The sequence below is a fragment of the Topomyia yanbarensis genome, chromosome 3 (assembly GCF_030247195.1).
Source record: "Topomyia yanbarensis strain Yona2022 chromosome 3, ASM3024719v1, whole genome shotgun sequence".
Classification (NCBI taxonomy): domain Eukaryota; kingdom Metazoa; phylum Arthropoda; class Insecta; order Diptera; family Culicidae; genus Topomyia; species Topomyia yanbarensis.
This window is the reverse complement of record NC_080672.1, coordinates 171,231,387-171,244,690: the sequence shown is the minus strand read 5'-3', so window position 1 is coordinate 171,244,690 and position 13,304 is coordinate 171,231,387. Positions and strand designations below refer to the sequence as shown.

General features: G+C 35.5%; 1 protein-coding gene across 2 annotated transcripts in view; it reads left to right on the top strand.

Annotated features, from left to right (window-relative positions):
- LOC131688028 (uncharacterized) overlaps window positions 1-13,304 on the top strand; it is a 338,374-nt gene that overhangs the window by 265,327 nt on the left and 59,743 nt on the right. Inside the window, exons 5-7 of one of the 2 annotated variants that reach the window (XM_058972154.1) lie at window positions 877-1,003; window positions 3,714-3,812; window positions 4,214-4,351. In XM_058972154.1, the coding sequence (XP_058828137.1) occupies window positions 877-1,003; window positions 3,714-3,812; window positions 4,214-4,351 (364 nt within the window). The remainder of the gene's footprint in view (window positions 1-876; window positions 1,004-3,713; window positions 3,813-4,213; window positions 4,352-13,304) is intronic. The other variant, XM_058972155.1, reaches the window with a different exon arrangement.

Below are 13,304 nucleotides of genomic sequence, written 5' to 3'. Positions count from 1 at the left end.
TCGAAAAATTATATAAATTATCTTTTATGCAGATTCCCAACCACTCATTTACAAGTGGGTTATCCCTCAGCCTCGGCTACAATTTTTCACCAGTATAGTTGCGCATAATCGCATATGCAGCAACAGTCCTAACTTTAAATATATTAAAACAAATTACGTAACGTAAAATTTCCCAAAATTGACTCCCCCTGCTCTGCTGTTCTAAGCATAATTGTCCCATGTATATAGGGAATCCCATAGAACATGGGACAAATATGCTTTTAACGGCAGTGCTCCCATGTAACAAAATGTCACACATTTCTCTATACCCCCCTCCCTTATTACGTATCAGATTCCAGGAAAAAAATTGTAAAAAGATGTTACGTAACAATCTAGCTTACTCCTCCTCCCCCATATGTCACAACATGTCACAATTTGTCGTACCCCCTCTCCCTCTAAAAACGTTACGTAATTTATGAATGGTCCCATAATAAATGCGCAAATCCATTCATATTTAGCGATGTACGAAAAATCATGTATTACTTGAATTTCAAGCATTGTGATTTAAATTCTCCCTCGTAATCCTCACGAAGCTCGGTCCGGATGGCAACATCTGAAAAATAAAAATTGAAAATATGAATCATCGTACTCCGGTAAATGGCCCCAGTTTGCGGCGGAACAGAACGAACGTAAACGGATTATAATGAAAATTAAATTTGACTTTGTATCTCTGTGTTTTATAGCAGTTGACATAATCGTAAAGCATCGTAATCGTTTGTAAAATTGAATTTGCTGGAATGGGAAATGGAATCTTCGGTGGAAAGCAGTTTTCTATTTCCTTACCATTTTTTGCTATATATTGACAAAATAATTCTCAAGCGGTTTTCTATCTTCTAGGTTACGGACATATTGCACCCAAGACGCACATGGGAAAGATTTCAACAATCTTCTACGCCATTCTGGGAATTCCGTTGATGCTGCTCTGTTTGTCTAATATCGGCGACATAATGGCCAGTTCGTTTAGGTAAGCGTTGGTGGATACATTTAGGAGAGTTTATGCTCTGTCTGTAAATATAATCCAGTTATGCTAATACGCCTACTGATTGAAAATATTATTCCCTAGTTTGCTTTTCGTTTGCAACAATCTGGCTTGTAGAGTGAGTTGATGATCAATACAGACAGATGCTGGTATGTTTAGACTAACGATTGACGAACCGGTGCACAGAGGCGTAACTAACTTCAAATCCTGGTCAAAATAGAAAAAATATTGTTTTTGTTTATTTGTCCATATTTTCAGCTTAATTTGTTCTTCGAAACATACTCTAACGTGTTGCTTAAAAAGAAAAGCGCGTTCATTTGATAATTTTTGTATGCAATTATTTGAAATCAGTGATTTTTTTAAATATTTTATGAGCTTGAAAGCCATTATCCCTAAAGGCCAATATATAAATCAAAATCGTATTTTTCATAGCAAACTCCAGCAACTACAATCAATTGGGGTCAATTTTAGCTTTTCTTTGTCATTTTCGGGTAGATTTTATAAAAGTGCTCACTTTTTTCAATTTTTCACATATTCGTTGGTAAAAAAAGTACCTTGTCGGGCAATGTCGGGGAAATCTGTTAAAAGGAGAAGATAATTTGAAGTGTCCTCTCACTGTTCCATGAAGAAAACATTCTCAATTGATCCCATTCGGTTTTTTACAGCTGTTTGAAAATGTCGTGTTTTTTGCTCAAATTTAAGATAATACAATTAAAAAAATCTGTATTGGGGCTATTTAAAAGATCTACTATGTAAAGAATAATTTGAGACGGCGCCGGTGGTTGAGTGATAACCGTGACCGCCACTCATTGCAGTTGGCCTGGGTTCAATTCCAGCCAAGGTCATTGAGATTTTTCTGAGATGAAAAAATCTGTGGAGACGTCTTCCTTCGGAACGGAAGTAAAGCCGGTCCATGAGTTGATGTATCGATATCTAGTCCAGAAGTGAAGTCACCTCTCTGGCATCGGTAAAGAAGAAGTAGTATCCAACTTCTATACTTACTAACAAATATCCCCCTCCCGTGATACTTGTGGAGTGTGCAGTAGTATATACGGCCTCTAGCAAAAGCAATTATCGGACTAACCATTCCTTCACTTTCATCCCGCGATCTACGTTAGGGCCTGGCCGGTGCGGGTTTATGACCACGATAGCCATATAAATGAGTGTGAAATATAACTTCCACTAACCTTGCTATATGAAACGTAACGTACACAAGTTGCCTCGGAAACATAAGCCAAGCATCAAACAAATTACGCTATCTTCTCATTCCAGTTCCTTGTCTCCGGATTGCAAGTGTTAACGTGAATAATCAAATTGAATACGATAATCACTTGAATTGATTTCTATTACCGAATTGACAAAAACTTGATTTTTTTTTCTGCTAGGGTGACGAGCCCATTTTCGCCATGTTTCTATTATCACGCTACCCATTTGAAGCCGTTGGTTGGAGCAGTGTCTGCCATCTTTGTTCAACGCATTGACTCAAATGGTAGCGCAACAATGGGGGCACTCGATTCGCGTTTTCGTTGCGCTCAAACACGAGTTTTTCACTGTTTCGGGCGCATTTGTGTTATTATCTTGGTTCTTAACAACGAAGCAAAACTGATGATGTCAATTTTTACCCATTCCATTGCATGTAGGCCACGAAATTAATGCATTAGTGAGACACCCTGCTTAGTATGGTGAAAATAGGCACTTTACCTATAAGAAAATCAGAAAAGCAAAATAAACATATGAACTTGTTGTTGTAATGTTTTAATTTATGAAAACAGTTGAAACAGGCTAAATCTCAATGCGAGGTTTCCTCAAACTGATAGATTACTCCAAAAATACGTTTACATTGAAAAATAATAATGCTCGTGGAATTCGTTTATTTTCGGCTTTGCATCATACTGCAAGGAGGTTTAATATTTTCATATTTTGGCCATAAATTGTCTAAAACCATTTTTCATCCTTTCAACCTTAAAAACAAGTGAAATAATTTTGGCCATGGATTCGATATGGTTACGCCACTGTGCGGTGGTGCTATTTTAGTATGGACTGTGGGCTAGTACACTTTAACATTTTTTTATTTTATATATTCGATTCGTGTGATCTGATTCGATACTATTTTGGCTACGCAAGAACTGGGAAGTAATTTCATTTGCATTTTAAAACCACTTGAGTTCCCTATGTTAACCAAAACGATGAATAAATATGGCGTTCGCAAATATTCGTTATTCGATTCTGACTTTCGTTTACAGCAGTTATTAGGGTGACTGTTGATTCGCGTGCTTTATTCGTATATGATAATTGCATTTAATTGCCCGATTAAACAATTTAACAAACCACATGTCAGTGCCTTTCAACCACGAAATATTCAAATACTCTGCGGTATTACAACTGAATGTGAAATGGAAATTTGCTTTCATATGGACTTACACCACCGTCCCGGTAGAATGAATACACCGGGGGCATCTGAACCAGCAAATCAGTGCCCAACTGGTCGCCGGTCGGACTGCGTGAGGGTGGCAACAAGAAAACCGTTTCAAAAGCTTTCCAGATATAGCGCTTAGGAAAATTTCTGTTTCGTATCCTCATCTGAAATCTCTTTGGCAAAATCTTGTTATTTCTCCTCTGATCCTAACGTTACTTGATTTTTAGTCTGAATCCGTTTTTTGTTTTTCTTTTTTATTTATTTTCGTTTCCTATACAGATTCCTCTACTGGCGAGTTTGCTGCTACGTGTGCACCCGGGAACCGAAGCGATCCAACTCGAAACGCAGCCGCGTTGGGAGGGGCACGATTCGACAAGGGTGAGATATAAAGTATTTGGAAATGAGGATTTACACAAGATCGCTCCACTTTGGTTTCCCCCACTTAAATTTCCTTAAAATTGAAACGATGCTTTACCTTGGATTACTCTTTCTTTGCATCCTACCGCTTCTTGGATAACTTTTTGCTCCTTTATGGTTCAATGTTTACCTGTGGGCCAGATATAATTTCATGCGCATGAATGAATGTGCCCAAGGAGAATACTTGCATCGAACAGTGGAGCCGCAAACGTTCCTTGATCCCGTGGAAATAACGAAGGTAGCACTCGATAAAGAAAGGTCCTATTTTTCCTTCCAAACTCCGAGCGAAGATAAAGCAATATCATCCAGGACGATGGCTGACTATTATTGTTTCTAGCGTGCCCTGTTTTATTTTTTTCCAGGCGGAGCTCTATGCGGTCCCAGCCTGCTGGAAGCAGTATCCGACGGTCTGTCCGGAATTCACAACGCTCGGCTGATTCTGGATTCGATCCCTACTATGATCCTGGAATGGGTCACGCCTATTCCGAAGCAGATTGCAGGTAATTGCTGGTGATAATAAGTTTACTGGCACCTATATTAGATTGTCTGTGTAGAGACAGACTGGACAGTGATATTTTATTGATATCGAGAAAAAACGAGCTCAAAGTTTAACGCTGTTTTACATTTCTTATAAAAGAAATGTATAGAATTCGCTCAAACTTACAAGATTTTTTCCGAGGCCCGGAGGGCCGAGTCTTATATACCAATCGACTCAGCTCGACGATTTGGGACAATGTCTGTGTGTGTGTGTCTGTGTGTGTGTGTATGTAACGGACAAATTCTCATTCGTGTTTCTCAGCAATGGCTAAACCGATCTTATCCAAACCAATTTTAAATGAAAGAACTAAAAAACAGTATGAACGCTATTAATTTGTTTTTGATTCTGATGTTTAGTTTCCAAGATATGAATGTTTGAATGCGTAAAAATGGCGTTTTTTACAGTTTTTTTTAAATTATCTGCCGAAATTGACATTATAGATTAACAATTTATATGTTTTTAGACAACTTTAACAAATACCTTTCGAACAAGCTATAGATTGTTGAAATCGGACTATTATCAAAAGAGATATTTAACATTAAAGGCGGACGAAAGATTTTTATCATTTCCCATTGCCAGAAATATGACCAAAAACATGTAATCTATTATTAACGCCAAAACGGCTTATTTTAGGTCAATAGTATCTTCGGAGAATTTAATGGCGGCAATATGCCCTTTCTTTTGGTATTGTGCTTTTGCTGATTAATCTCCCTATGAGTGAGATATTTTCACAAATTTTCTTGGAAGTGATTATATCGAAATGATGTCTTCAGCAAATTTGTAGCTCTTACTTTTGCGAATAACTTTACTAAAGACTTTAAATATCTATTTTGAATACTTTAAAAGTTATGGCTTGTTGTTTGTTGATTACTCTTTCTCGCCTATTTATTGTTCAATATAGTAATAATCCATTGAAATAAGCTAAACATTATTTCGATAAAACGAATTTTGTATTTCATTTTACTATCTACAACCGCTAGAAATAATCACCGAACACTTCCAAGTTATCTAAAAGGAACTTGATAACTTATCAGTGCAAAAATGTTCATTTTTGCGAACCTTCTGACTGCAATTTTTCTAACTTATAACCATCGGATCGATCTGAAACATATCGGAAAATGGAAAGCGAAATAAATAACTCCAAGCAACGGCGTAGCCAAGAGAAGGTTTTGGGGTTTAACACCATACAACCCCCCCCCCCCCCCCCCCACCAAACCAAAAAAATAAATTGGATTGAAGTTGAAAATTTATTGATGCAGACTGATTTAATTCAATATTACAATAACAATTATCTGATCCGTAGATTGATAACCTGTTGTTGTAAACATCATGAGGACTTTTGATAAATTGTCGGAATGGGGTCCTTCCTGATATGTAACTGATCTATTGGTCTTGATTTCACAGTTGTCTAATAGCATCAATATAAAATTCCTGCCTGAAAACATTCCAATAGAAAATTCCAGAGTTCTGTAATCAATAATAATCCTCAGATTTCTTTTCAAATTGAGCTCGCTTTTATAGAGATGTACTGTAATAAGGGTCTTTATTTAATAGGAAGTGAAGTTGAAATTGATTTAATGTCTATGAAACATAGACAAAAAAAAATGCATAACTTTCAAAATTTGCTAAAAATGTTTTTGCCTTTCTCATTCACTCTAAAATTCGTCAATCTAATCGCGACCGGGAGGGCCGAGTGTCATATGCCAATCGACTCAGTTCGTCGAGTTCGGAAAATGTCTGTGTGTGAATGTATGTGTGTGTATGTGGAAAAAATGTGAACATACCGGCCCGGAGCGAGTATGCAGTGAGGGGTTGCTACTTTAAAATTAAAACTAGTTTAAAATTTCTTAACAAGTAGAAAGTTTTATGCATGACCCGGATCTTTCTAAATGATCCGCCGCTGGTTTCAAGCGATGTTTCAGTATCACATAGTATCTCAAGATCGTGGCTGTCGATCCATTGTTCGTATGTGAAAATTGTACTGAACATGTAATATTCATTTCCACCATTGTATTGAACATAACCAGCCATGGAATCGTAGTCTGGATAAATGAGAAAAGCACAATTGCACCATTAGGTGGATTAAAACGGGTTTTTATTTTGGAAATGCGTCAAGTTGAGACGAAAACGTAATATGATTAATAACGAGGATAACACTTTCCGAATGTAGAGAGAAATTTATGAAAAATGACGATTTACATTCGACTCTAGCAGGTCCTGATCGATTTTGATGAGAATTTTATTTTTGTTGTATGACCAATTATATGTATAGGCTAAATGTTTTTTTTGACTCAGTACAATATACATAACCCCTTTAGGAAAATTCAGTTTTCCCACCACAATGCATTGATTGAGGAATTTAGATGTTTTATTAACAGAGCATTAGCAATAATTCGTTTGTAAGTCTATATAATGGGTCATTTTTTCGCTTTCCCATTGATTTGGTTTGAGATTTCTAGCACTGATGTTGTCCTATGCTGATTTAAGCGATTCTCTGAGTCCTGCCACTATCCCATGTAGTATGTGTTATCAAAAACATCGCGAAGCATCAAGTTCTAAATGTTCTCAAACGATATAATATCCGAAGAGAGTGATAAGAGTTATAAGAAATGTCTCATCACACTGTTAGGTGGATTAAAAGCGTTTTTTGTTAAGTTATTAGACTTTTTCTAAATTTTATTTCTCCTTAACACTTAGTTACTCAAAATGCGAGATTTATAACTGGTTATATGTACTTGGTCCACTCTGACTGAATCGATTTTAGAAGAAAAATCTGTCAATTATTCCGTATGTAATAAAAGTGGATTACAGATTCAAAATCTCCTCCAACAATATCAAACAATAAAAAATACTCTGCGTTTGCCTAGAACCTGATTCTATTTAAACCAATTTCAAATGAAAGGCCTAAAGCGTACCCTACATGAGCAGAAATATTGACAATAAACCAATTAATGATCAATATATTGATCGCGTAGGGACATAATTAGGATTTTCGATTGATTAGGTGTAGTGCACTGGTTTTGCACTTTCTAGCAGAAGTGTCAATGGAACATACTTCTGCTAGAAAGTGCAAAAATGGTGCAGTTCCAGTGCACTCCACTACACCGGTGTCAATCAATCGAAAATCGTATATGATAATATTGATTCTGTAGCATTCAAATGGGATTGACGTATTGAAGCAGTCCTTTTTGAAATTTTGTTGACAATATTGTTGTATCGCGTAGGGTCCACTTAACACACATAAAGAACGCACTTAATCTGTTGTTGATTCTGATGTTTAGTTCCATATGGATAATTGTGTGCGTGAAAAAGGTTTTTTTAGATTTTCTGTCAAAAATGACAACATAAACAATTATTTTCGATATCACCGGAAAGTTTATACGAGTAGTCATGTGCGCCGCTGTATTTTTGATCGGCGGTGGCGTAGGAGTTCATTTTCAATAGGCGGCGTTAATCGGTGTGCGAATATGAATAAAATTGCCAAGTTTTAAGTCGGAAACTGTGTTATCTTCAAACGTTCCAGTTTTGACACCTGAATATTCAAAGGTCAAAAAAATAAGTAAATCAAATTATGACAATGGTTAGATTTAGATTTAGAAAATTAAATTTGAATTTGAAAATAATCAGTAATGATGTTTAATATATCGAAAATAAATATATAGAAGGCAGCAATTGATCAATGATTCAAATTATATAGTGATGAGTGTCATCCCGTGAACATGTTCATAAGCAGAGGGAACACATTTATGGAATAATACAAAATAGGGGCGAGCATTGCGTAGTTAGTAAATCGATTGCCTTGTATCCAGCTCAGAGGAGCAAATTTTCATTTTCAAATGCCAACTTTCAGCTCAATCAAACCCAACCATGATTCAAATTCAAAGCCTCCCTTAATCATTCACTTTCAAATTGGCGGGATTTTCATAACCAAACCGTACGTCTTCATTTCAAATTGATGCTTTTTCATTCACCAACCAAAGTTGTCATCTGCTCTTTAGAGGCCAGTTTAGGTTAAATGTTGACACATTTTGCGTTTTCAAGCTTACATGAACAGTAAGAATAGTCAATATCTCAGTACAAATATATTCACACGGTCAATGAAATCGAAAATGAATGAAAAATGATTGATCAGCTCGGCTGTTTGAATGAATAATGCAAAGGAAAAACTGAGAATTGAACATAGTAGGGCATGATTTGAGATTTGTTCCTCCTTCAAGTTTAAAACAACCCGATTAAAATTTGCAGCTCTGATCCAGCTTATTTGGCTTTTTCTTTTTTTAATTTCGATAATAAAAGTTTTTACCTTGAGGTCATGCGCCTCATCGGGGTACAAAAATTTCTTAAGTAAAATGACTACCCAATAATATGCGATGGTTTGTTTATTAGTAAACGTTATGTTTCATTTTACCAAATAAATATATCTTATTGAATCCATTATTATTGTGATTTATTGCATTATAATGTTGCATTCCAAGCATCTGTACCAAACCAAGAAGAAAGCTTGCAAATGATTTTTATAATGTTCCTCTGATAAAGTTTATTCCTTGATTGTCTGATTACAAGTGACAAAATATTTGTTTTCAACCATTTTGCGATAGAACTTGCTCACATAAAAAATTAAGTGCAAAACTTATTAGATGTGCAGCTTTCATGAAATTTCTTTCCTGATTATTGTACACATGGTAAATAATGAGAATGCTATTCCAACATGTTTGTATTATATTTGCTAATTAATTGATGATGGAGAAACGCAAAGAACTTACAAACAATGTGCTATTCAAAGTGATTTTTTTTTGTTTGTTTTCTTTGTGATTTTTTTGTTGGAAATTCAAAAAAGATATTCTGAAAAGAACAATATTCTAAATGATGCAATCTTCTCTAGTTTGACTTTCACTAACAAAAAATAAAATAAAAAAATGTTTGGGATCTCCTGTAATTAATTTTTTTCTAAAGTTTTAAAATCTAATTTCAATGTATATTTTTCAACTAAGAATGGTTAATTACATGCTGCTAATTTTGAAAAGTTTTGCTGCATGTTTGACGGTTTTCGTATGGGAGCCCGGGGCTAGTTGGCGGTTGGGGTAAGTTGGCGGAATCCCTTTTTCTCTGTTTCTATTAGACATATAGCGCTGCCTATTCTTGTGTACCTCAAATTATATGAAACCCGTTATCCAATGTGTTTTTGTTGCAAAACGATTTATTTGGAAGTTGTGGGTGATATTGTGTTTTCGATCATACCAAGTAAATTTTCTAAATTTTTAATACTTTGCGTTATTTTGGGTGATTTTCAATCTTTTTCCCGAATGATTATATTTTTCGATAGCGCGTGAAAAGAGCTTTCAGTATCCGTACAGATATTACATCTACCCACACACAAAAGTTATTTTTTAAATAGTTTTTAATAAAATATGCGGTTGGGGTAAGTTGGCGGTGCTGCACGCGGGGCAAGTTGGCGATATTATTTACAGTGTAAAAAAGTCATCAAAAAATTTTATTTCTGGAATGCACTCTAAAGTAAGAAAATCTTTTTTTTGTGTATCTCGCCAATGTAGGATACATTTATTCCGGCCAATCGCCTAAAGGATTTTAAAGAATTTCAAAAATTTGCGTTTTAATAGGGAGTACTAGTCAAAGTCAAAAAACTGAAATATCATAGTTAATGTCGGTTAATATACAGTTTTCTCGAAAAGACATGTAGCACGTTCCAAAAGGACCCTTGAAGTAATTGCATCTCCATTTGATTGCTTAGTTTTTGGCGTATACTCACGTACCGGCAACTTACCCCGGGGCCGGGGTAAGTTGGCGGGTTTTCCGCGTCACATATTTTTGTCTCTAAAAATGGAGACAATGCATCAAACACTTTTAAAAAAATCAGAGATGTTGCAGAGATCAGAGATCTGCTCTTTTACGCAGCGTGTTTTATTTTGCATGATCTACTTACATCAAAGCGGCAAAAATTTCAAACACCGTCTACTAGCCCCGATCTCCCCTACTCTTTTACATTTCTTGTAAAAGAAATGTGTAGATATCGTTCAAATTGAACGTTCACGATGCTTCTATGAGGCCCGGAGAGTGGATCTTATTTATCAACTGACTCAGCTCGACGATTGAGGACAATGTATGCGTGTGTGTATGTGCTAACCTTTATTTGTGTTTCTGCGCAATGGCTGAACCCACCTTATCTAAACCGATTTGAAATGGCCCGATACTCAGATAGAACATAGTTAATTTGTTTTAATTCTGATGTTTAAGGGCATGTAAAAAGGCGTCTGTCAAACTTTACAGCATAGAAAAACATTCAATACGAACGTGGTATTCCAATGTCTCGAAAGAAGACCAAAACATGCAATCAAAACGGCTGATTTTAGGCCAATAGCATCTTCGGAGAGTTTTTTGGGTGCAAAACAAATACGACCTTTCTATTGATATTGTATTTTCACAGATTAATATCCCTATAAGTGAAATAGTTTCCTTGAATTTCTTTCAAGTGATTTATTGAGATGGTGCTTTCATTGAATTTATATCTTTTACTTTTGCGAATGAGTTTGCTAAAGACACCCAGTATATATGATGAATGCTTTAAAAGTTGTAGTATGTTATTTGTAGATGACCCGTCGGTGCTTCTTTATTGTTCAATATAGTACTGATCCATTCACAAAACTATTCGAATTTCGTTTCTATAAAACCGAAAAGGATGATATTTGTTTATTTTTATGACATCATCGTACTAATATAAATCCGATTTGTCTTCAAATGGTCTGCATAATCGTACTAATAATAAACTGTCATTATGAAATGAATAAAAATTTGATTTCTCGAGAAAGTTGTGGGGTGTCAGTTTTACCCGTAATTCCCCTAGGAACATTAAGCCATACCCATTTCAATATGGCATGTACGAATTAATTGATTCAGCATATTTGCATTGATATTGTCCCTAATTCGTCAGTCAAAATAAGTAGGAAGTCGAATTTCTAAAATATCAAGTACAACTGGGGTATTTTGATGATTTAGAAAAGTTGTTTCCTGGTAGATTGCCACTTAGTTTCAAATATTGAAAGGCAATGCACTTCGAAGATTCTGGAAATCCTTAATTGGTGCAAACTAGAGATGGTCGGGTTCGGGTTTTTGGACCCGAAACCCGGACCCGACCCGAACCCGACGGGTTTCGGGTCGGGTTCGGGTTCTGTAAATTTAAGCTTCTCGGGTTCGGGTCGGGTTCCGGGTTTTCAAATTTGAAATTCTCGGGTTCGGGTCGGGTCCGGGTTTATGAAATTTTGGACTTTCGGGTTCGGGTCGGGTTCGGCTTTTTCAAATTAGGAATTATCGGGGTCGGGTCGGGTTCGGGTTTTGAACAAAACAACCCATCCATTTCATGACACTGTTTGCGTCTTTACACAAAACGCAGTCTTTTTTGTAGTAGTGAATTATACTTCGTAATACGAATGGATGACACATATAACCGTACCAAATGTTAGCACCTCTGAATCGCTAAAATTCGTCGTATTTTCTGGTGCTCAAATATTGTATTTTTTCATTCTTGCATAAAATTCCGTCTCTTCAGATTCGCAAACTGCCTGAATTATTTAATTTTTTAAACGAACATTCATGAAAGACCATTCAACAATACGTGTTTCACATCTAAAATCTCTTTGCGTATTATTTTTCATGATAATTAGTAATAAACCAAGTCAACAGGAATTTATCGGAAAATATCGGTTCAACTTTCTATAATGGAATATAAATTTCGACAAGTACTTTAAAACTGATACTTAGGCCGCGGCGACTTTTTCTCTACGTAAACGGTTTTGTTGGGTACATTCGTACCCCAGAACGAAAATCGCTCTAGTATCTCTAATTTTTATTAAATTTATAATTAAAATCATTCGTAAAGTAACCTGTTTGAAAATATTCGTGTTTTGGCTATTTAATTAGGTAATATTTCATTTTGTATAGAACAAGTCTTTAAAATACGTCAAAATTCTCTTTTTTTCGTCATATTGCTATAACTCCGGTAGTTTCAAATCGATTTTGACCATTTATACGACGTTGTAAAGCTTATTAAATTTCTTTTTGAACAATTTTTTTCAAAAACCGGTCAAAAAGTATATTTATTCCGATGCTTTTTTAAAACCAAACGCCAATACAAACGTTAAAAATACAGCAATATGCAGTAACAGAGATGAAACAGGAAGGCGTCGAAGGAATACGTAGAGCCGGTGCATTGTACGTGTATATAAAGTATGTTCCAGAGCCTGGGATGCAGAAGATAACGATTCGAATGATGCGTCTTGCATAGTATATACAAATCATATTCACGAATGTGTTTTTCATCCGCAAAAGCAAAAATTACGATACCGATCCAAACGCATTTTCTACACTGAAAAAAATCCAAACGTTAATTCTATTTGCTTCAAACCGCTTAAAATTCATATGAAGAAGAAATGCTATTGTTATATCGCGCACGCATACTTTCTATGTGTCAACTGTATAAACTATGTATGCACACACATAAGTTATATGTGCATATTGTTATAGAATGGGGTTTTATGTGCTTAATAGTTATGAAATGTGAATGTAAGATTAATATTTCTTGTAAATACACACATTAGGTTTATGTGCCAGCAAATAGTGACTATATGCCTCCGTTAATTGCAAAAATCTATGTGTAAAATCAATAGGCATAACGTTTACTTTTTTTGAGTGTAGTTGCTTTGCTATAGTGCTTTGTTATACCAAATAGCAGATACTATTATTCAGCAGAGTTTATACTTATACAATTTTATACAAGTTTCTCGCTTACTATGTATCGATATTTTGCTTTTAAAAATATATATAATTTTTTTTTGAATTCTGTACACATGACAAAACACTAACGCTAACGGTCTTGTGGGGTACATTTGTACCCCAAACAAACT